This window comes from Spermophilus citellus (assembly GCF_964194105.1).
Source record: "Spermophilus citellus genome assembly, chromosome: 10".
NCBI lineage: Eukaryota > Metazoa > Chordata > Mammalia > Rodentia > Sciuridae > Spermophilus > Spermophilus citellus.
In genome coordinates, this window is record NC_138197.1 from 90,279,551 (window position 1) to 90,304,932 (window position 25,382).

The 25,382-nt window shown below is 37.2% G+C and overlaps 1 protein-coding gene across 1 annotated transcript in view; it reads right to left on the reverse strand.

The window, feature by feature from the left end:
- PTPRR (protein tyrosine phosphatase receptor type R) overlaps positions 1–25,382 on the reverse strand; it is a 252,601-nt gene that overhangs the window by 91,180 nt on the left and 136,039 nt on the right. The window contains exons 3-6 of the mRNA XM_081311808.1: positions 23,382–23,495; positions 20,565–20,720; positions 12,863–12,973; positions 1,814–2,082 (exon numbers count right to left, since the gene is read on the reverse strand). Coding sequence (XP_081167934.1) covers positions 1,814–2,082; positions 12,863–12,973; positions 20,565–20,720; positions 23,382–23,495 — 650 coding nt within the window. The remainder of the gene's footprint in view (positions 1–1,813; positions 2,083–12,862; positions 12,974–20,564; positions 20,721–23,381; positions 23,496–25,382) is intronic.

Consider the following 25,382-nt stretch of genomic DNA (forward strand, 5'->3'; position numbering starts at 1 on the left):
AAGCCATCTGACACTGATTAGGTAGGTACATGCTCTGCTAGAGTCTCCTCACAGATCACAAAGATGAACAAGATGCCCACCCCTGTGTTCTCCCATCTCAAACATTCCCATCAATTAAATGAACATGTGGTTATTTAGCCTTATGTCCATGGGAGTTCAAACAATCCCAGCAGTGATCTACAGGATGCTGGGAATAGCTACTCTTCAAAATGCTTTTATATTGATCTTGCTTAGAATTGATGGTGCATGCTGATAATTAAAATTGGTTTGACTTTTAGTCAGTTTATTATGATCTTTAAATCTTCCACAGACAACACGCCTCTCACGGCCTGCACCAGGGCAGAGCTGTTCTGCTCTGCCCTTGGTTCACCACTGAAGCTCGTTCCCAGATCTGTGCCTCCCTCGAGGTTTCTCTTGGAAGCAGACATAAATGTCTAGGAGAAAGGGAACCTGAAGGAGGCTAAGAAGTCACATTTATCTCCTCATACTTAGAAGGAAGTGAAGCCCAGATGAGCGGCCACCTTACATGTGGCCACCCAACCCAGGCAGGGCAGAGCGGGGCTGCTCCAGTTCTCCTGACTTCCAGTTAGCCTCAAGGAGAGGTCCTTCTATTCTTCCTTTCCAGACTGAATCCACAAGAGCAATGTAGTGGTGTCCAAGGAAGAGAATGTCAAACATGGGGGCTCACCTGGCTCCACTGGGGACTACCAGGTATTTGGGAGAAGGGAGGAAGAATAACTTGATTATTTTGTTTTCCTTCTGATGTGGCCTTTAAGGGATTATGGAAGTCACTGCCACAGATCCCTTTCTTTTCACATAATTCATGTTCATTGATAATAATTTCAAGGAATTCTGAATGCCAGATTTTGTCTTCTGTAGTTCTTAAAGTGTCAAATGCAATTTTTTGAAGGATGCATACGTAAACCATGGCTGTTTTTATCAGGCCTTGTGATGCATCACTGGAAATATGATCAAAATGTATACATAATCTAAAAAGCTAAGGCAACAAAAGGCGCAGTGATAAAAAATGGAACCATAGGAAAATAAGAGGAGAATGTACTTTAAGGACGTCTTAGTTTCTCCCACTACCCGGGTGTACAATGTTGAATACAACGTATAGAATATTTTCTATGTAAAAATAAAACTTACTTTAAGAAATACCACAGAAAAAAGCTTTACTTTGTATTTGGGGAAAGGAAATCAGTAGTCCCTCATGTAATACTTTGCATATTCTAGTTTTCTTATATTAGACTTGCTTTAAATAGAAGTCTGTATAAAGTACATCACATGAATAAGTGCATCCCAAGGGCAGGTAAAATAACAAAAATGTCATAGACCGCTATAATTAATGTTTATTGTGGTCAAAGGAAGCAGAGGGAAAACTTTAAATAAAATCATTTGTGGCACAGACTTTCCTACATGACTTTAAACAATGTGGGCTTTGGCAGGAAACACTCCACATTTATTCCCAGCCCCTTTACATCACAGTCTGATGACAATTTAGCAAGGTGGCTATATTTGTTTAGCAGCCCCCAATAATCGCTCAATTAATAGTGAGAGAATCTGCCTTGAACTTGAAGATGGACTTTCCTTGGGTCTGCACAAGTTTGACAGAATCAGATTTGCTTAATACTCACACTTATCTCTAACGAACTCTCTCTTTGGGAGACAGAAACATGACTTCCTTCTGGTATCCATTTGCTGGTGAATGATTCTACCTGGTTCTGTCTATCATGTCTAGTTCTACTCTTTTTAGTTGATGAACACTCTTTAAAAAGAAAAAAATGACACAGTTGCATATAAAAGCTCTTACCTCTCCTGAAGTCCTATGGGCTTCATTTTGAAAGGAGAAGGGCAGACAGAGGTGGAGGTGGAAGCTTTGATCTCAGGAGTGCATCGGCCTTGAGGGTCCACCACAACGTTTGGCACCTTTGGCACCTGCTCGGGCTGGACCATGCTGTGGGCTGTCTTTGCCTCCGACTGTGCTGGTTGTAATGCGATGGGTGACAGGTGGATCTCCTGGTGTTTCTCTTTATCCTGTCTCAAGGAAAGCTGAAACCTTTCTTTTAATCTGTATAAAATCTACAAAAGGAGATAAAAAGGGGCTCTTGTCACATTTTCACATACCCAAAACAACATTTTTCTCCACACTGACTTAGAAGACAAATTGAAATAAAAGTTTAATTGCAAAGTAAGCCCAGCCTTCTAGAATAATTTCTTGGTTTTGTGGTACCGAGATATTTTTTCTCAAAAGAATATACTTGGTATTTCTAGTTATGCTGCACGTACATCTCAAATATTTGGGTGCATGAATCCTTTCCCCAAGGATACATTCAAAAGCAAATTTGGCCAATTCTTTAAGAATGCCTGACATAATTTTGATCCCACGGAAATTGACTAAAATGGTAGGATTCTAAAAGGAATAACTGTGAAACATGGGCCTATGACATTTATAGAAACAGAGAAGTGCATCCAGTATAGAAGGGAAGAAAGAAATCTTGTAAAATATTAATAAAGAAAAGTTATACGATAAGTCATACATTTCTTATCTTGGTAAATATCTGAATGGTCATATCAACTTGGGTACCTGATAATACCTGACAAAATTAGATTCAGGGCATCTGTTAAATAATTTGGACAACCAGGATTTTTCTATCTTGCCCTTTTCCCCTCTTAGTTTTTTAATGTATATGGAAAAAAGCAAAAGTGTTGCTTTCCTTCACTCTCGGAGCCCTTTCTGGAATGGCTGATTCAGTTCAGAATTGGTAGCATGACTGGTTTCGAACTCCTAGTAAGTGGGACTGAGTCCTGGGACACTCCAGAGGCCAAACTGTGAGGGGAGCAAAGTTTGTCTATCATTTTCCCCCGACTTCCCTTTTTATAAGGCTTTTCTGCTTTCTATGCTGAGTGCTCCTTTCCAACTCCTGCGGGAACTAGTGACCTCCTGTTCTTTAAGTGTTATCTCAGGAAGTGATTTGATGAGCGAGTTTACATGAAGAGGGGATAACTCACTCTGTGCACTTTTCTGAAGGTGCACAGCAGGGATGACATCCACTTCTTAAAATGTCTTAAGCTGGTCAAACTCCCCTGTTTAATTTCTAGAATCTGTAGCTGAACGAGCATTATTTTAGGAGAGGGCTCTCCTGGCACTGCTCAGTCATGTTTACCCAGTCATGAGGTGAGTTCTGACTTCCCTTTTCTTTGCAAAGTGACTTCTAATTCTAGTCATCTTTTGCTAGAGGAATTCAAAGTCTACATATTTATTTTTTTCCTTCTTACGGAATGAAGGAAATTAAGGAAGAATTAATATGAAATTGAGGAGTAATAAATACCTTTGAGAATTTATTTCAGGACAATTTTAGAAAATATTTTCCCAGTATTCTCAATACAAAGTTGGAAAAATAGATTCTGTTTAACAAAATAAGATCATCAACAAATATCAGAATAAAATAAAATGCAATGAAAAGATATCAGACTGAGATTAATAAAAAAATCCAAAGGTAGAAGTTTTCTTTGCAAACAATAAAGAACAGAATTGACAGCGTAGAAAGCATCATTGGTGATATATATGGCAACTTTGGGAGACTGTCTGTTGATGCAGAGAAAAAAGAACAAAGAGAGAAAGATAAAAACAAGAAAAAAGATTGGACATGGTAATCAGAAGAATCACTGTAAATGATAAGCTAGAATAAATAAAGAAGAAGAAAGTCATTCAAAACTGGGTTTTGTTTTTTTTTTTGGTGGGGGAGTGCTGGGGTTTGAACTCAGGGACACTTGACTACTGAGCCATATCCACATCTATTCTCTACATCTATTCTATATTTTATTTAGAGACAGAGTCTCACTGAATTGTTTAGCAACTCACTTTTGCTGAGCCTGGCTTTGAACTTGCAGTCCTCCTATCTCAGCCTTCAGAGACCCTGGGATTACTGGCATGTGCCACCATGCCCAGCTCAAAACTGTTTTTCAGCACCCACTTTGTGTCATGGATTGTGAAGGTATAGGGCATTCCACTATGAACAAAATCGATTGCCTTCTGTGCCTATGGAACTTAGGCATATGAAATGCAAAAAATTTCTAGGTCAAAAGATTCTTCCAAATCATGTATGTCATTTGAAAGAACAGTGAGTGTGAGATGAAAATGGAGGAATTTTCATAATTTGAGGAAAAACAATGTATATTACAAAGGATGCATGAATGTTACATCAAGACCAGTTGGGATTTATGTACATGAAGTCAACAGAAGGAATTCTTCAAAATGCAAAATCTCAAAAAAATATACTATCCTTGTTTCTTTCTGAAAAAACATGTACTCAAAGATATTCTTTCAGTGCCAAGCATGATGATGCACTCCTGCAGTACCAGTGATTTGGGAGGCTGAGGGGCTGGCCAGCCTGAGAAATTTATTGAGATCCCATTTCAAGATAAAAAATAAAATAAAATAAAAAGAGCTGGAGATGCAGCATGGAGGTAGAATGACCCTGGGTTAAATTCCAAGTACCGGGAAAAAAAAGTATTGTCACCTATGAAAAAGATGACTCAAATTTAAAAACTAAAGAACTAGAAACTGCAATATAAAACAGAATTTTGGAATTATTTAAACACAAAGTGAAAACCTAGTTATGTCTCAGGTACAGTATCCCAAATTGTAGTAACAAGAAAGAAATTTGGGGAGGAAAAAGAGGTATTTATAAAAAAATTAAAAAGCAAAATGAGTGAATGTATGCTGAGTGACTTTTTAATTAGAGATGCAGAGGGATTCCAGGTTACAATGGTCATTAGATCTTCCAACTCATTACACCTGAAGGAAACTGAGGTCTAACCAAGCAATAGGCTTGTTCTAAGGCAACCTCTGGCTGTGGACCTGCTGACCCTGACACCCTGACATGGCTCTGACCTGCAGCCCTCTGCATGTTCCAGCCCTTACATCAGCTCTTTGGCTTTTCTTCCCCACACACCTTCCTTAAAGGTTGACTTTGAAATTACATGTGCCGCAGGTCTGATCATCACCCCTGGATTTCAAAACCATCAATTCTTTCTAAGAATATGCTTTTTTTTTTTGACAAAAAGAAGTTTTTTTCTTAAGAAATAAATAAAAAAACTATGCAAATGTGAGGTATAATCAGCAATACAGATTATAATTGAACTACTAGGAAATTAATGAGAATCCTCACTGATTTTTTTTGTGTGTTCACTTTCTCATAACTTGGAAACTTTTATGTAGTGCTATTCATTGATTCTGGTAGGGCCAAGCTAAATCTTAGATTTTGAAAGCAATTGTTTCAGCAATTCCTCATGGCAAATATTACTGTGTAAGAAAAAGAAAGATATCTAATATTGATAGGCCTTCTTCCCTTTGTTATAATTACTTTCAAATAAGTAGACTATTTTCTTTATGCTATAAAATCGAAAATACTGCAGATAGTGCCTAAGTTTTCTAATTTGGTGCTTCTTTTCCGTGTCCATGAACCACCTCACAGTGTACTTGGCCACCAGTCTACAGAAACAAAACCCAGGCTAGAACACCACCAATCAGGTGGTGCATATGTGGTGATTTTATTGTGTTAAGCTAAATACATAACTACTGAGATGAAGCAAAGAACTTAAAGTGGGATTGAGCTTTTTCAGTTGCAAGTGATTTATCATCCTAAATGAAAAACAAAAACAAATGTATTTGTACCTTTACAAAAACGCATTTAGTAGAAGATGATACACATATTGTATATTCTAAGACCCTATGTATAAATGAAATGTGTTTATCAGGACATTTGCTTTGTTTGTTTATACTTGGATTTTGGAGAAACCTATTTCAATGATGACAATGAGAAAACTAGTTGTTCCTCAGTTGTTTGGTCACTTTTACGATCTTGTTAGTGTAAAACAAGGTCTAAAGTCCATCTTTGCTACTTATGAGCTTATGTGTTTGATGCAGGACCTTTGTCACATATTTACAATAGTAATCTATTTCATCTCGGGTCAGAGATCAACCTTCAGCCTGTCTCTACAGTATGCATACAAACTGATTTTTACATCTTTCATTGAAAAAAGCACTGTTACAATACTTGAAAAATTGGACTGTCTGGAAAAAAGTGGAAGAGGCTAGCACTTGGCAATGGGGCAGTTTTGTCTTAGAACTGAGCACTAAGGCAAGGATTCACAACTGTCAGGGATTTGGGCCTGTAGGGGACATTTGACAAGGTCTGGAGACATTTTTGTTGGTCATATTTGTGGTGGGAGGCAGAACCCGAAGGGTGTTACTAGCATCCCATGATTATAGGCTGTTGATGCAGCTAAATACCCTACAATGCATAGGAAAAACTCCCACCCATGCATCCACCAACAGAATACTCAGCCCAAAATGTCAGTAGTGATGCTGTTGAGAGACCCTGGTGTAAAGGAACTTAAAAATCATCTGGTATAACCTCCATTACACATTTAAGTCCAGACTGGTTGAATGATTCATGGAAGATTGGAAATAAAGTCTAGAATCCAGATTTTCTGATTTCCAGGTATGTGAGCATTTTAGTCTACTGTTCCTTCCCAATCCCCACAACCTTCTTCCAACCACTTTCCCAAAGCCTCTGGAAAAGTGAGTCAGCAATTTTTCTCTGCAGAGATTGAGGTCTGGAATATACCATATACATAATTTTCCTATGCGAATTTAACATTTTGTTTTAAAACTCAATCTGAAAGCTTATCAGAGCAATGGCAAGTTACGGTTTTTCTTTCATCTTTTAGAGCTTGTGTTTGAATCAGGGTGCAGTAAAGTCATTTGATCTATTGAAAAAGGAAAGAATTGGTGCACATCTATAATCCCAGCAGTTCAGGAGGCTGAGGCAGGAGGATTGCTAGTTCAAAGCCAGCCTGAGCAATTTAGCAAGGCCCTAAGCAACTTAATGAGACTTTGTCTCAAAATAAAATATAGAGCACACCTGGTTTCAATTATTGGCAGAGAGAGAGAGAGAGAGAGAGAGAGAGAGAGAGAGAGAGAGAATTATTGAATGAGAGAGGAGCTGTATAAACTATAGCAAAGGAAAAAATAATGGCAGCAATGAGAACCTAAAGAACACAGAAATGGGAGGAAGCTGAAAGAATCCTTTGAAGCTCTTTTGTAGTTTATAATTTTCATTAAAAAAAATCCCAGAAATAAGTAACACAAAACATTCTGTTTGGATTAAAACATGTTCTAATTTTTAAATGATGTCACTGAACAATATTGTGTAGCATTTGTTCTTTACTGTATTTTACAGCTGGTTTTGAGAAAGTATTCATTCTTTTCTCTTAATTTAATAAACACGAATCAATTACTATATGAATCAATACATTTCTGAGACAGACATTGTGGATACCAAGGTAGCACAGGACTCTGTCATCTAGGAACCCACAGGCATCCTGGAGACAGATGTGTGAAAATTACGTCAAGTACAAGGTACTAAGTACACACACAGAGGTGTGGCTGTGCACAGATGTGGTGTGGCACACAGTTATCTGTTCTACCTGGGTGGAGTGGCTCTGATAAGTGCAAGCATTCTCATCTGTTCCTGGGTACATTTGTAGTTAGAAATAGATATTCACAGAGTGTAGGACTAAAATAGAAACCACAATTTGATTCCTTTATGGGATCACATGACACCGTGGTAAAGAGCTAGGACTTTCAATCCAGATAGACTTGGGTGTGAGTTCCAATCTCACCCTCTACCCTGCCACTCACATATACACCACTATTTTTGTTTGTTTGGTCAAGTCACTTATCTTTTCTGAATCTTGGTTTTCTCATCAGTAATACTAGGAAGCTAAATTACATTAAGTGTTTAGTACCATGCAACAAATTTAGGATCAGTAAACAAGCAATACATAGAAGAAACTAGTTGTTATCATTGTTGCTAATACTAGTGCCACCATGAGTGAAAGGGTTGTTGTCTTCTTTTTTTTTTAATATTTATTTTTTAGTTCTCGGCGGACACAACATCTTTGTTTGTATGTGGTGCTGAGGATCGAACCCGGGCCGCACGCATGCCAGGCAAGCGCGCTACCGCTTGAGCCACATCCCCAGCCCGGTTGCCTTCTTAATAAAGAAAAAAAAATTGAAAATTATATCCCTACTTTGGAAATGGGTCCAAAAGAAATCATTCCAACTAAGATCTAGTTCCATCTCCCTTAATCCTTGGGGCTTACACACAACAGATTAGACAAGTGTGATTCTTTATGTCCACCTTTGACACCAGATTTTTTGTGTAATGCTCAGGCTACACCTGGTGGTCTGATGTAGGATTTCACACCTCAGCTACCAGATCATGACTAGAGAAACCCTTTATATCACATATGGAAGGCTCTTCTAACATGCCAGTGCTTTTTCTGATCCAAACAGCTGTCTTATATATGATTTTTAAAAGTGCTTTCCAGATGCAATCTGGTCTGTACACCTCTACCTATTGAATATTTATTTCATACTTTTGAACTTTTTAATAAACTCCCAAGTGCATTTGAAGGTCTAATTTAGATGATAAATGGTGTTCTTTCTATTATTTGTTCAAGTTGAAGAACTAATTCTTCTCAGTAATAAATTTCCTCCATCTAAAGCAGACTGAATGGATTGGAACTTGCCCACACATTTTTTCTTGGAAAATTGTATTTGTCTATTTGTCGCTCCACCCACTCTGCATTCACATTTGAGAGGTGCTAAATAAGTCACACATTTGAAAATGTCATGCCTGTCTAATTTTATGCCTGGCAACATACGTTCTTTTTTATTTTTATTTTTTTGGATTTTAAGGAAAGTAAACAATATGCACATTTCGAAAATTTTGTCAAGTCTTATGTTATTGTTATATAGCACATGCAACCCTTCATTATAGCAATTTACCTATATAATTTCATAATAAAGCCACATGCATTTCATTTCTATGGTATGTAGGAAGACTGGATGCAAATAGCAGCATTTGATCTTTCATGAATGTAATTAATGCCAGAAGGAAAATTTTGAGTTCTATTTTTTCTTGGTCATGGAATCAACAAATGTATGGAAAACAGAATTGGAATATATATATATATGTTTGAGGATCACAGAAGTATAACACACTGTACTTCAGTATAAAAATCATACTAAGTGGGGCTGAGGATATGGCTCAGTGGTAGAGCACTTGTCTACCATGTGTGAGGCCCTAGTTTCAATCCTTATTGTCAGAAAAAAAAAAAGAAAATACACAAACACACACACACACATACACGCACACATACACAAAGTATAAATACTCTTACAGATCCAAGTATAAAACTGACTTTAGCATTTGTATACTTATAAAGATTAGCTTATTTCAGAGAAGCACATTCCACCTGTCCCTAAATGTGAACTGTCAAGTCACCTGTGGAAAACTGCATCATCTGAATGTAGCTTTATCTTCAACCTGCCTATCAGTATCTATTCTTCTCTGAGTATCAGTTCCATTCTGTGTACCGCTGGTTCTTCTATTTACTTTTTCGATGGACTCTTTCATATTAAAATTGAAGAAAAATATTTTAAGTCAATCATTCTGTTTTTGTTTTTTTTGTTGTTGTTGTTCGAGAACTGTCTGTATACTCATAAAAGATGTTTCCCTCTTTTTACTCCCCACTCCTCAACGTGTTCCTCTCCTGCATACAGGAGCACCACCATCCAGGAAGTCAAGCCTCCAAACCTAGGAGTCAGACTTAGGGTTTACCTCTCCCTGAGAATCAGGGCTCTGTAGTCCTGTCAGTTCTACCTTCATCTAGGTCTCAGCCTTCCATTTCTCTCCATCTCCATCACTGCCCCCTACTCTGGGCCACCCTCACCTCTTTCTTCTGGCTATTGCAGTGACCTCCAGAAGGACACTCCAGCTTCTGCACTTCATTCCACCCTCTGCTTCAACCACACCCTATTGGCAGATGCTGTGATCCTTCAGTCACTCACTTAAGGGTCTGCTGGAAACAGCATTTCCATTCTTCCTTGAGGCCTGACAGGCTAAGTCTATTTTGCCTCAGCACCATCCCATCCCCTGTACCTAGAAAGTCCTTTCCTCACATTTTCCTGTCTTAAAGGTCTCAGGTTGGTCTGCTCTGTCATTCACTATTATGTTATCTTCTCTGTAGAAGTTATGACAACTTGATCTCTAAAAAAACGAATGAACAGACTTTATGTTTTAGATCACTTTTTGTCCTTATAGAAAAATTGAGGGCAAAGTACATCATACCATATACGCCCCCCCCCCCCCCCCGTCCTCTCTATACAGTTTCTTCTGTTACGGACATATTGCATTTGTGTGGGGCATTCATCCCAGGTGATGAACCCTATTGACATTATTAACTAAAGTCCACAGTGTAGATTAGGGCTCACTGTTTGTGCCGAACTTTCTACAGGTTTTGATGAATCCATAACGTAATGCATTCACCATTATACAATACAGAAGAGTTTCACTGTTCTAAAACCTACTGTCTAACCATCTCTGGCCTCCCAACCTCTGGCAACCACTGATCTTAGCCTTTCCCAGAATGTTGTCACACAGTGTGTTGATGTCACACAGTGTGTTCACTATTTGATTATTTGAAAATAATTAACTTAATTATTGTCTGTGTTTCTAAAGACAAAGGCTTCAGAGAATAGGGTCCTTATCATCTTGTTCTCTTCTTTCCCCATAGGGCCAATAACAGGTCTGTGGTGATCCTCTGGCAGAATGGATTGATGGAATGAATTACCCACTAATTTAATTGATAGCAATCACCCAAACTTCCTTTCTTGGTTTGTTCTAATAACGTTGAGGCAGACTTACCTAAATTTCTAACTTTTACATTGGTGGCTTGAAAATATCTGGAAAAGAGTTGCCCCTGTTCTCAGATGGTTGAAGGTGTGGCTATGGTAGGTCCTTTGGCCATATAAAACCAATGCAGGGATATGACTAGTTATGCTGGGAACACGGGCAATCCCAAATTATGACTGCTAGATCTGAAATGTATCTTATATTAATAGCACGTTCAGGGATGCTTCTCTCTGCTCTTTAGTACCCAAAGGCTGCATATAAATCTGCTTCTCAACTTTCTCCTATCATTTCCTTCACTCTTCTGAATCTTAACCATTTATTCCCCCAGTCAATCTCCATTTTTGTCACTTTCTACACCTTTCTATTCTCCATTCCTCCACTCCTTCCCTCCCTCCCTCCTCCTTTCTTCCCTTCCTTCTTACTTTCTTGGTCTTGCACATACTAGGCAAGTGCTCTACCATTTAGCTTCACCCCCTGCCCCTCCTATCCTTTTTCACCTGTAAAGCAGAAAAACAACGAAATTGTGACAAGATAGAGAACAACATTTGATATTCCCTATGTTAAGGAAAGAAGAATCCCATATTTTAAAATGCAGTTAACCATAACCAAACCTTTTTAAACAGTAAGAAATACTTAGAGGTCTCTGCTACAATTTCTGGAAATCATTCCATTTTCTTTCATGAAAATTCTTTATTCTTAATCTCCACCTTTAAGATATAAAGATCTATTTTTAACGTTATTCTTAGCTTATTCTTTTGTTCATTGGGTTGCAACTTTTAGAATCTTTCTTAATTCCTGATCTCTAAAAAATACCTTTGAGTGGAAGTTTTAGGATGTTTTTCTTTTTTTTTTTTTTAAACTGGGGATGAAATCTAGGGGCACATCTCCCTTCTCCTATTTTGAGGCAAGGTCTTGCTTAACTACTGAAGCTGGCTTTGAACTTGGGAATTGTGATCTTTCTGCCTCAGCTTCTCTAGTAGCTGAGATTGTAGCCATATGCCACCAAGCCCTGTGGTTTACTTCAGGATTTCGAGTTCTAGGAAACAGACCCATCTTTACCCTATTTAATATCCTTCAAATTTAGATCCACTCAGCCTCTCTCTTTCTGGACTAAACCCCAATCTTTCTACCATAAACCCCTTCCCAGCAGGGGAAGCACCAATGAGCAAAATCCAGAAAACACTTGCTAATGCTGTTAATTGTGGATAGAATAAGCAGAATAATGTCTATTTTGGGGGCATTTTAAAAGTATAAAAGAAGTGTTTTTGAAAAATATGCAAAATTAAAAACAATAGCACATAGGAAAAAAGATATTAAAACCCATCTATAAACTTCCAGTATTACGTCATGTCACAAAATTTTCAAAGAAATAAAAAAAATTTTGAACTTGAAATATAACTATTAACTCATTCAATACCAAATAGCACAGTGTAATTTAGTGCATTAGGTTTATTTGAAGTTCTAGTTTTAAAAATTATTAATATGCTTTTAAAGTGAACACATTGTAACTTACAGAACTATTGCAGTGCATACTTTTATACTTATGTATTCACTTAAAATATTAGTTGGTAGAGGTGATCTAGCCTGTGAGGCTATAATCACCTCTTTTGCATGCCTGGTATTTCATAGAATGCTTTCAAGACCCTTTAAAAGTAAGGAAATAACTCTGCCTTGGGGAGTTAAGCTTGCCCCAAACACACATTTCTTCTTTTAAATTTTTTCCTGAGTTCCATAAAGATGATATAAAAGGAGGAATAAAGTAAGCCTAAAGTATACCCATGAGACTTAAATGACTTTGAGGGTTTCAGTGACCTTAGTAAATCACAGTCTAAAGCTTCATTCTCAGGGTTGATCAAGTTACTAAAAACTTCAGTGCAATTACAGCTCTGTTCTTAAGCAGGTCAGCATCCACACCTCCACAGGCTTCCCTTTAGCAATCACTCTGCGTGTCACCGAATATTCCCAAATAACAGGATTACAGTCTTGCTTCTTTGCCCAGTCTTTTCAACCTTCATTTGAATGGCAGTGCATCCAATAACATTAAGTAGTGGACTCAGCAAAGGAAAAAGTATACGAAGAAGCCAACTTACCATCAAACACGTTACTATAATAATAAAGATGCTGAGAAAAATGACAACAGCATAAAATCCTTCTTTGCTCCAGATTCTGTCCGCTTCATGCTGCCCTTGTAAAACATTTTTCTTTAAAAGCAAAACAGAAAGTCCGATGTTAAATGAGAGCTTGAGGAAACTGGCGTTCTTATTTAAACACTAAAATATTTTTAGCTTTATTCCATTCAGTGTAGTGGAACACACCTACACCCCCCGCTGCCTGCGCTGCATCTCCAACTGATCTAGACAACAGTCAGCCATCCTGATACATCAAAAGACGTGCAATTTCCAATCTCCGGAACAGGAGCAGGCATGCCCAGCCAGGCATAGAAGGACCTCGCCTTTGGAAAAGTCCCTCACTGTCTCTCTTGGAGCTACCTGGTTCACAGGTAAGAGAGTTCTGTTCCGTGCTGAGGAAACTTGTTTCTGAAGCGTTCCTTACTCTGAAGTCCCCTCCCACACATCAACTCCCTGGTTTACCCTGGCTTACGCGCAGTGCAGGAACACTGCTTTTACTTTTAAACAAAAGCTAAACAGGTGCAAACAAAAGCGCATGATGCATTCATAAATACAGCAACACTATCAGAATCACTGCTCCACCCTTTATCACATCAGTTTTCTCCCGCCCCCCTCCCCGTAAGTGGTGTTTACTTTGTCGAAATCTCAAGAAGCACCATCCCAACCATATAAATTGTTAGGGCATTATATTTTATTTAAAGTAACAGGAAAGACAAAGTTCAGAGTTATTGGGTAATGAAAGGTAAAATAAATAGGTTTATTTTTATTGCTTTTACTCAATCCTTTGGGGGTGGAAGAGTGGAGAAGAAACATGCATAAAATGTGACTGTCTCTTAGTTGATGTCTCCCTTTCTTTAAAGAAAATAGCACACTGACATCAAATCCTCTTGAACGAAATTGTTTTATAATGTAGTGACATTACAGATTTATAGTTAAAGAAACTTCAACTTTGAAACCAACTGGTTCGTGATGAGGAAAAACAAAGTCTAAGTCATTTCAAATAATTCCATTCATCTAAAATTCAATCTTGTTGAAAGCAGCTTTTTTATTCCTTTAGCCAGGGTCAGTATGTACCCTTCTATATTGTCTGCAATGGCTCAGAAAGTCTTGAGTGAAACTTGTCTTCTAGGTGCCTGAACTTTGAAATCATTTCCAATTGTTCTTTAAACCTAGAAAAATACATCAAGTATTTGTAAACTCGACAAAATATTTGCCCTGAGAAAGACTTCATGAGACTTTTTATCTTGAAACTCAATCAAATCTTGGTGGAGAGATGAGCAAGGCAGAATAGAAAAGATCTTTGAGTTCAATTGTTATTACAAAAATTATTTGGAGGGAGACATAATCATTGCTTGAAGTAGTCAAGTTTCCATTTTTTTTTTGCTTGTAAAATAGTGATGTGCTCACTATAAAATCTTTTATACTTTCTAGAAAGATGCATAGATAGAAAAAATAATTTTGATGCATATTTTTAAAGTAAGTAAATGGTAAATTAATGGAGAATCTGAAAATACTTGGTTGATGGCATGATTAGTAAATGAGCATCCTGCTGGAAAAAAAAATTCTTAGGTTCAAGTGATGATTTTCTTTTCTTTTACCTTTGACATCGGCAAGAACCTTTTGTTTTATTTTGTTTTGTTTTATTCCAGTGTCTCTACAAACATAGCTAAAAAATAACAGAAAAGAAAACTCCTGTAGGAATCAAGTATAAACATGGAAATGAATTTTTTTTGCAAGCAACTAAATAGCATCCATTGTGTGTTATAAAAGCAAACTAGTTAAGCCTTCAAATAGGCAGCATAAATTTGTCAAATTTAAGTATAAGGATCTGAGCTTAAACTCATATGAAATTTGGATAAAAAGGGGTGTTTAGGTGGGTGGAAAAAGATGTTGTGTTCCTAACCTGGCTTGGTTTGTTTTTCTTTTTTCCTGCTGTAGTTCTACAACTTTTGGAATATCAGCGTGTTCCTTTTTGCTTAAAACAAATCTTATGCTGGGTATGGTGGAGCACACCTATAATCCCAGTGGTTCTGGAAGCTAGGGCAGGAGGATTGTGAGTTCAAAGCCAGCTTCAGCAATTTATGGAGGTCCTAAATAACTCAGTGAGACCCTGTCTCTAAAGAAAATACAAAAAAGAACTGGGAATGTGGCTCAGTGATTCAGTATCCCTGGGTTCAATCCCCAGTACACACACACAAACACACAAAGTTTGTTTGTTTTCCTTTTTAACTGAAGCAATGATGATGGAAGAATTATCCCCTAACCTCCCATCCCCCACCTCCCGTTTGAAGGACACATGTTTTGAAGTAGAGCTTAGTCACTGCACTTTCTTGGTAAATAGATTTCCTTCTGAGTCATGCTACTCCTGCTGAGCACTACTATATTTGTTCAGAGATCTGAAAAACTTGATAAGGGCAGGGTAATAAATGGAAAAGTTTGTAGTTAAGATCCCACAAATCAAAAGATTATAACTCACAGAAATCTCCAGTCTAACCTTTGCATCGGGTTAACTTGATGCCTTTTATATTTTATCAGGAGGTTGAGGGTTCAGTAATTCACATACTCCACAGCAGGTCAAATTAATGGCCCTCTATCATCTTTATGTTTTTTTTTCATAGCTACATTGTTTTGCCCTTTAACTTGGTTACAGTGAAAAAGCTGATGAGTTTCATTATTTAAAATTTGGACAGTTTTCAATAGCTTTTCTCTATCTGTTCAATAATTTGTTATATGTGTTAAAAGTTTGTTCTGTTCTCCCTCCCCCTCTTCTTTATTTTCTTTCCATTTCCCCCCCCCCATTTCCTTTCCTTTCCAATTCTGATCCCAGATGCTAGAAAAGATGATACAGAGATATAGACTTTAGGATATATCCCTTTGGGAGAGATGAAGCACACAGAATAAGAATGAAGTGGAAATGTTATAAATTATCTGGTTAATTTGACTGACTCAGGCAGATGAATGAGATGTATCTGACAAAAATATGGCTTTATTGGGTGCATGCCAAACTTCCACTGCATTAGGCACAAGGTGAACACTTGGTCTGAATGATCAATACATGTCAACATTGATTGAATATCTCCTGTATGACTAGGCTCATAATTCTTTAGACTCAACTGCTGGCTAATGCTCCAAGTTAGAAGGAAAATCACCCAACTCTTGAATTATAGTTCATATTTACATGTTGTATTTTTTTCTCTTTGTAAATGTCCCATGAATGTATCAGGCAGCATATTAGCCTTTTATTTAAAGAACTTAACTTCCTCCTTTGAAATATAAGACCTGTGAAACTGGAATCATTTACAGTTGAATAACAACAAAATCCCTAAGTAATTTTTTTTCAATATTAATGCAGAGCTTATTGTTTTAATAGATATTCATTTTCTAAAAACATTTGTGAATAGAGATTAAATAATGAGTTTAATTTGATTTCCCTAGAATTTGACCTATTAGTCAAGTGAAGGTCTAGTTTTATCTTTATGAACGTCTTACAATAAAATAACACTTAAGAGTCTACAATGCTCTAGGTGTCACATAAAAATATGTAGAAGAAATAATGTCTTTTTTAAGAAATTTAGACTGGAAACAAAATAAGATGAACAAACAAAAGTAATTCTCAATTTGGTAATTTTGTTTTCCAAGTGTCATTGCCAATTTAAAAAAATAAAGCATATAAAGAAACAGAAGCAACAACAAAAACATCTTTCATGAATGTTATTAATGTAAATTTTGGAAATAGATGCTTTGTGACATCATTCATGATATTCTGTGATCAATGTAAAGGGTGAAAAGTCAAAAGACCAAGGTTCTTTTTATTTTGTTAATGAACATGTTACCATAGCCAGCTGTGTTTGGGGGATTAAAATGTGAAAAAATGGGTTGAGACATAAGCGGTTATAACACATTAACCATAAGAAGATGGATAAAGATGTGGGGAAGCTCAGAGAATACTATAGCCGGCTTTAAACAACTATCCACAAATGTGTTTGCAAACACTCTAAGCTCTCTCTGTAGCTCTGTAAATAGCTTCCCTAGGCACATGCTCACGGCTGACTGGTTTGTCCTGGGCTTCAGGTCAAAGGGCTTCTTCTAGGAGTGCCTGAACAAAAGGTTCAGAGGACCCATCTCTCCGTGATGACATGCTTCTGATAGCATACCGGCTGATCTCCTATAGATTAAAGATTTCCTGGATTTTTAGGTTCTAATAATTTTATGAGAAAATACCACATTTTGATTCTTCAAGTCCAGGATAGGCCTTCTGACCTTTAGTGGACTAACAGCTCTGTGAGAGCTGGTTAAGGTAGGTTCTTCATCTGCACTGAGCTGGGCTGTGTTGGAGGACCCTAAGTATTTGAATTTCAACTTGTTGTTTTTATATAGTAATTTCCCCTTGGTGAGCAAATGTGGATGACTTAACAGAATGCTTTATTCCTAAAGCCTTCAGAATGGCATTTAAACTTAGAATAAAGAAACAGGGAGGGGATTTATATTATTCTCTAAAAGTTTATATGAAACAGAATTAATTCACTCAATGGCATTTTTTAAATTTTAAAGAGGAATTATCCTAGGCATCGTGTGCTAGTCCTGCTGTGAAGGGCCTAAATTGTGAGAACGGGGTTGGTTGATTACACAAAGTTGATTACACTTCAGATTCAGATGTACGTAGGGCTTGGGAGGAGATTAATCAATCTCCTGTTAATCCTCTTCTCTGGCTTCTGGGGAGCACAAGGTGGAGTCCTCTTCAAAGTTCCCATGGCATGGGCATAGTGCTGTATTCTGTTCTCTGTACCTTACTTGCTCTTCAAGAACATAAAGTCATTGAGAGAAGTAATTATATTATTTATTTATTTGCTTGCTTGTCTGTTCATCTGTTTTTCTGACTTTGGATACAACCTAGCATGCCATGTGGCTATTTGTTGATTCAGGTTTTCACTGTGTGCCCTTTGAACGCCAGGCACTAAATGCTGGCTCTCAGACACAGCTACAAGAAATGTCACGTGCTCTCAGGGAACCTACCTCAGAGAGACAGACTTGAAGGCCAAGGGGTTTCTGTTCAAGGAGAACACAAGACAAGGAAGGCATGCCCAGGTCTGTGAGGGCACAAGGAAAGGCTCTGCTACTCAAGAGACCCATCTTGCAGAATGAAAAGTCCATAGAAGAAGTCATGTACCAAACAGCACTGAAGGAGGAGAACATGTGGGGGCTTGTGATGTTTGTATGCTTAGAGCTGCTGAAACTTAACTAGGAAAGGGTTCTCAACATTGATGGAGTCCTGCCCATCTAGGACCACCTACTGTACTAAGAAATCCAGACTTCATTCTGAGGTACTTTGGAAGCCAAAGAAGAATCATGAAATTAGGACAGCAAGCTGCATTGACATTGACAAAGATAACTTCAGTGGCAAGAAAAAAACAAAACAAAACAAACATAAAGACCCCACATGTGTCTTTGGAGAAGAGGGACAGGGAAGGGGGACAAGACTAAATGCAAGAAGATCAATGGGGGTTGTTGTCACAGTCACCATTCAATGATGACATACAGTGGCCTTCCTATTTGTAGTTTCTTCATCTGCAAATCTGGTCAACCATGTATGGAAAAATCTTAGAGAAAAAATTTTTCACCTCTACTTAACATGTACAGACTTTTATTGTCATTATGCCCTAAACAATATAGTATGACAACTATTTATATAGTATTTCTATTATGCTACTCTTATTGTTTAGATGTGAGTTGTCTCCCAGAAGCTCACATGTGAGACAAGGCAAGAAGGGTCAGAGGAGAAATGATTGAGTTATAAGAGTGTTAACCCAATCAGTGAATTCATCTCCCTGGTAGGGATTAACTGAGTGGTAACTGAAGTAGTAGGGTGTGGCTGGAGGAGGTGGGAATTGGGCATGGCTTTGGGGTATATATTTTCTATCTGGAGAGTGGAGACTCTCTCTCTTCTGATTATGATGTGAGCTGCTTCCCTCCGCCACACTCTTCCACCATGATGTACTGCCTTACCTTGAGCCCAGAGGAATGGAGTCAGCCTTCTCTGGATTAAGACCTCTGAAACCCGGGTCCTCAAGTAAAGTTTTCCTTCCCTAAAATTGTTCTGGTTGGATCCTTTAGTCACAGTGGCAAAAAACCCCTGACTAAAACTGCTAGGTATTATAAGTAATCTAGAAATGATTTAAAGTATATCAGAGAATATGTGTAGGCCGCATGCAAATACTATGCTATTTTATTTAAGAAATTTAAGCACCAATAGATTTTGGTATCCTTGGGGATCCTGGAACCATTCCTCAAAGGATACCACAGGAGGGCTGCATGTTCCTGCTCTGCCAATCCATCCTGTATTCAAATTATTTTGTTTAGTGCCTATTCAATGTGAGGATTTCGACATATATCTAAAAATTTTAATCTGTATTTCAAGTTTATAAGATAAGAACTATACTTATTTTGGCTCTCTAGAAACTGAGACTCAGAGTGACACTATGCAAAGGTTAAATGACCTGCCCAAGATCACACACATCTTAAGTGTCAGCCTTGGGATTCAAACTCTCTTGTACCAAAGGTTTTTATATCATAGTTGTTAATATTTACTGAATGAGAAGCAGTATAATTTACTGGGAAGAAGAGTAGACTCTTTTTTTTTCTTTTTTTTCTTTTCTTTTTTTCTGTTTTTGGCACTAGGGATTGAAACCAGGGGCACCTAACCACTGAGCTACATCCATAGCTCTTTTTATTTCTTATTTTGAGACAGGGTCTTGCTAAGTTGCTTAGGGCTTCACTAAGTTTCTGAGAATGGCTTTGAACTTGCAATCTTCTTGCCTTAGCCTCCCAAATCACTGGGATTACAGGTATGCGCAACTGTAGCCGGCATAGAATAGAAGAGATCAAGATACCTAGATCTTATGTGTTGCTTTTTACTTTGTTCTGTCACCTCAGGGGAATCACTTAATTTCTGTGGACCTTACTTTCTGTATCAGCAAAATGTTCATACGTTCCCTCCAGGTCAAGTTTTATGATTTTCTGAATCAAATTACATCCTATATACATCCAATAAACATCCTATGTTTAGGATGTCGATCATTCCAGTTTGTGGAGACTAAACATACTCAGAAGCAAGACGGAGGAGGTGGTAGGGGAAATTTTGAAAAGTGTTATGTTTGGAAAATATAATAAAGCAAATATTGCCCGTGTTTATGTCTGGTTTTCTCAGCAAAGTAAAAGACACATTCCAACTTAATTCTAAAGTAATCATTTTTCCCCAATGAAGGCCATGTGGACAGGTGTATCTGTTGAGAAGGAAAGACAAATAGTGTTTTTTTTCTGTTTGTTTTTTTTGGGGGGGGGTTTGTTTGTTTTGACATCAGTTTCAAGTAATGTAACTGGTCTTCCTTCTAGACTAAACTTACTGGTTAAGTTGAAATAAGTTACAAGGCCATAAAATTTCTGAAGAAAGTGTCAAAAAGTGGAACTTTGATATGAAAATGAATTTCTTTAAGGAACAAACATCAGTAGTTTGAAGAGCAGAGAATTCTGACCCTTTGGGAGTTTTTTTTTTCAAGTCAAATAACATACCATAAACAGCTTTCATCTCAAAGCCTCGTGGGGTTGGATTACCATATCATGCTAAGTGTGAAAATTTTTAAATAAAATATTCCATGCAATGCCATACCTCAGGGGAAACTTCTGTGATTCCAAATTGGGATAAGCTTTGATGTAAAACATTGATGTTAAGTGAACGCAACACTTCCTCGGATGGCAGAGCGTCAGAAATTCCTGCTTTTCGATTTATGGGAGACACAAATAGTTCAACACTGTTCTTCTTTTCCTAGTAAAAGCAGATTATTTGTAGGTGTTATACACATTTTAAGCAATGTTGTATAATATTTTCCTTTGGAAACATTACAGAAAATCAGAACCCTGGAATCCTTAAAGTCATCCTGGAGTTCACATTGGTCTGTTATTCTCTGATGGAGTTAATATTATCAGTCTGACATCTAAATTCTTTAAATGGCCTCCTTCTAGTTAAGTGGCTCTCCAAAATTTGGAATTTTGTATTTCATTAGATATTGGTTTATTTTCCATTTCATATTTTTTAGTTTTGGAATATTTTGTTCAGATGCTCCCTGAATAGTTATGTTTAAAGAAGTGTTTTAAAATCAAGTGAATTAAATAGAAGCAGATGTAATAGCATTAGTGGACACCACCACTATTCTCTGTGTTTTCCTTGTGACTTTGTGAAGGTAAAGGCTGCACTAGCCAAGGATAATATTGCTAAATGAAGTCCCTTCCTTGACTCGGTTCACCTCAGACATGTCACATTTTAAAAATCAACCCTTTGAAAGAAATGCATATATGCATTGGTATGATACTTTTCCTATTAATATTACCTCACTAGCCAAAAACGGAGACAGATTTCTTACCGTAAATGAACAATATGCTACATACACAAAAAACAAACACCAGACAAAAAATACCATTGACATGAAAACATTCTCTTTTACAACTTAAAGAATACAATTATAAAAGGAAATTATTGTTAGTCTTTTCTTTTTGTCACATAGAGTTCTCTTGTCACATAGAGTTCTCTTTTGCTAGAAAATTTTCTTTGCATGCAATTTATCAGAAGTTCACCCATATATAAAATGAAGAATTGATGTACTACTAGCAATCCAGAAAAAAGATTCTGTGTTAGTAGGAACAACAGACAATGACAATCAATATTTACACTGACATGAAATATGCTTATGATAATTTATTAAATAGCTTATAACCTAATAGCAATAGAAGGATAGAACATTTGTTTTATGTGTGGCATGCTCCTGTGTTATTTCATTAAAACAGTCACAGGAGATGGACATTATGGTTATCTCCATCTCACAAACATAAGTAGTTTGTCCGTGGTCACCCGTCTGGGACTGCCATGCTAGCTAGCAATGGAGTGTGGTTCTTCTTGTCTGTCTCCAAAGCACATGTTCTTCATCACCCTGCTCTGCTGCTTCAGGTATTATAAATCTGCTCACTATAATAACTACTTTTAACAGTGCTACCAACAGTTTCCAAGGATATATATATATCCTTCTCCAGGTGTGGCAAATCCTCTTTCATCTCTGCAAACAACTATTATGTTCATTTAGTCTTTACGCATAAAAGTATGTCTTAATTACATATGTGTGTGCATGTGTGTGTCTATGTGTGTATATAAAAAAATCTAGATCTAGATCCAAGATTTCTGTAATACCTAAATCTTCTCACTTGAGCAAGATATGCTCTGGACATCATAACCTAATTTATTCTTAAAGGATATTAGAAAATGCTGTTTGTCCTCTTCTGTGAAACTGAAATGAAACTTTATCTTTTTAAAAAACCTTATTTAGTCTCAGAAAATGGTTAGCTCACAGAAGAAAGCATTTTCTGGGGAATGAAACAACTCATCCTCCACTTGCTGAAAAATGAAAAGAAACATAACTCTAAATCAAAACAAAAAGCAATTTCTATCCATAGTTAGGAACACAGATGTGGAGACACTGGAAGGTTGAGCTCAAGCAGGAACATGACAATTAAAGGCAGGGAGATTCTTTATAATAGTCTTTGCTTGGACTTCCTATGCAGTGGAAATTAAAAACAATTTTAAAACGATTCAAAATTCTAAAGTCCCTTTTCATATGAACCTTAGGGATTAGATTTTACAAAGAAAAAAAATCATCTGATCTGAATTCGACCTCCTCCCCTTTTTTTCCCCTTTGCTCACATGCACCTCCAAGTGTAGATGGGAACATGTAGTTAGATGATATTTAACATCCAGCTTCCCAAGCACTAAGGAAGGAGACAAAAGCATGGATATGGATGATTGACAGTTAGGTCTAACGTGGGGTATATGCAGAGCATTTCTTGGGATTACCTGATCCCCACTTCAGATGCCCATCCAATTTTTCTCTTGGCTTTTCTGAACTATCAATGTTTACATTCTATTTGGGTTGCTGTCTGCAAGGACTAGTTCTTCTTTATTCGAAGTCCTCTGCCTTGTGTATTCTTTATCCATCATTTTCTATTGGTATGCTAGAAGGGGTTTTCGTTGATACTCTCTGGAAATAGTGCTTTACCTGATACAGAGCTCCAAAGGGGAATATTTGAGGAGTAGTTTCAAGTTAGTAAGGTGAGTTTCGGGAACCCTTTGTTCATATTTACCAGGGTATCCAGTCTTGAACTATGACAGGGTTGACAAACTTTTCCTGAAAAGGGCCAGACGGTAGTTTAGGCTTCATGGGCCAAACACTTGAGTTGCAATTATTCTTATCTAATGCTGTACGTATGAAAGCAGCCAAGGTGAATGAGTGGAGGTGACTTGCTCCACTCAGTCAATGAAACATTGTTGTAAAAATAGGTAGTATGCAGGAATTGGCTTATGAGCTATTAGAACTACACCATGAGTACTTAGATGACATAAGAAACAGCTTGAATTCTGGGAACATGGGTGTAGGTATCTTACAATGAGGCGGTTGATGTGCACTTGCTGGGGTAGGAGTCCTAAAGCTGCAGCCACTCCTTGGCGGAATATCCGAAGCAGGGTTATGTTCAGCTTGTTTACATCCATTTGCAGTGTCTAGAAAAGAAAAACAAACAAAAAAGAAAATTTCAAATTTTAGTAAGTTTCTGGTTTAAGATAGTTGGTTCCTGACTGATGACTGACCACAAAAATTTCTGTGACTATTAAGTTCAGACTCTGGGTACTTTATTGAATTTTCATGGAAATATAGCTGTATGGATATTTTATGTGAATTTTAATTATGGGATAGCACAATTTGTCTAATTATTTTCAAAAACCACAAATAAATGGACAATTCATAAAGAATTTCATGGCAACATGCTGTGGGTTTATTTTGCTTTTGTTCAAGTCCAGATGGAATCTGCGGCCAAATATATTTCAGCCATCCAAGCTGAAGGATGTATTTAATTTGTGTTCACAGTTACAGAGACAAAGATGCTGTGTAAGTTCTATAAAGACTGAGTTGGCAGTTTCTCTATATAGTGATCTGCTGCCGGTACAAGGCAAATAAATGAAGTGCAATAATGATTTGCAAACTCTTGTAAAGTCCAGGGTACTGATGCTTTGGTCCAAGGTAAATGATTTATATTCAATATTTGGAAAAATGTCAAAATGTTAAAAAGTTCCTAAAATACAAATCAACTTATGATATTAGTTAAGATAGCCTTAATTTAAGTCTTGAGTACTATTACTACAGTTAAATCATGATCTGGTTCACTATGTATTTTCAAGAATGCATTTTAGTAATTTGAGATAGATACTTTCCAGGTAGGCAAACCAAATCTTTATGTATTTCATGTGTCATTAGAATGCTTAATTCACTGATTTGACCATAATAGATTCTCAATAGCTATTGGGTGCTGCAATATCACATCTTCTATAAAATGGGGCACACTTCTAAGGACCCACTTCTCTGATAAAGAGGCTGGCTTACAAGTGCAACCTATTATAGAGTAGGAATTCTTAAACTGAGCCTTCTCTCAAGGAAAATGATACTGCTTTGAGAATTTGTAGTCTTGTTAGGAAATAACATATCTTCTATGCATCAAGTTAGTACAAAACAAGTGACTGGAAACTAGACCAAATGCCCAATGCCACAGGAACCTCAAGCAGTTTGGGAAGGTAAAATAGAATGGTTCTGGGTCAAGATGGAAGGCTTAGCTAAATATCCAGACTACATTTCCTCCTGAGGATCTTTTAATGATTTCATAGGGGCAGGGACCCTGGGGCTTGGTCACATTAGGGAGCTGAAACTGGACTCCTTGCAAAGAATTGGGCAGAATCATTGTAAAACCATTTCTAACAGCCCAAGAGGCAACAATTTGCTTCTAGGGAAGGGAAAAGGAAACTGTGTTGGTGATAACTTGAAAAGCAACCTGGAAGCAACATTTAGAAAATATATTTGTTTTTATTATATTTCAATTAAAACAACAGAAATTTATTGTCTCAGAGTTCTAGAGGCTAGAAGTCTGAATCAAGGTATGTTTCCTCTTTAATCTGTAGGTGAGAAGCTTCCCTTGGGTCTTCTAGTTTCTATTATTGGCCAGCAGTTTTTGGTATGTGACTTGAACATGCATCCCTCCAATCTCTGCCATTGTCATCACATGGCCATCTTCTCACTGTGTGTCTACATAATGTCTTCTGAGTGCTTGTACTTATATTTTCCCTTTTAATAAGGCCACCATAGTCATACTGGATTAGGAGCCTAACCTATTCCAGTATACCCCACTTAAATTAATTATGCCTGAAAACACTATTTGCAAATGAAGTCCCAACGTCAGGTATTGAGGAGTTAGAAATTCAACATACATATTTTGAGGGGACACAAATTAACTCCAAACAAGGAAAATGTTAGAAATCTGAGCAAAGACATTCATTGTTAACATATAGACAGAGAATTGACCAAGAACTTCAATAATTTTACATGTTTTCCTTCAAGCTTTG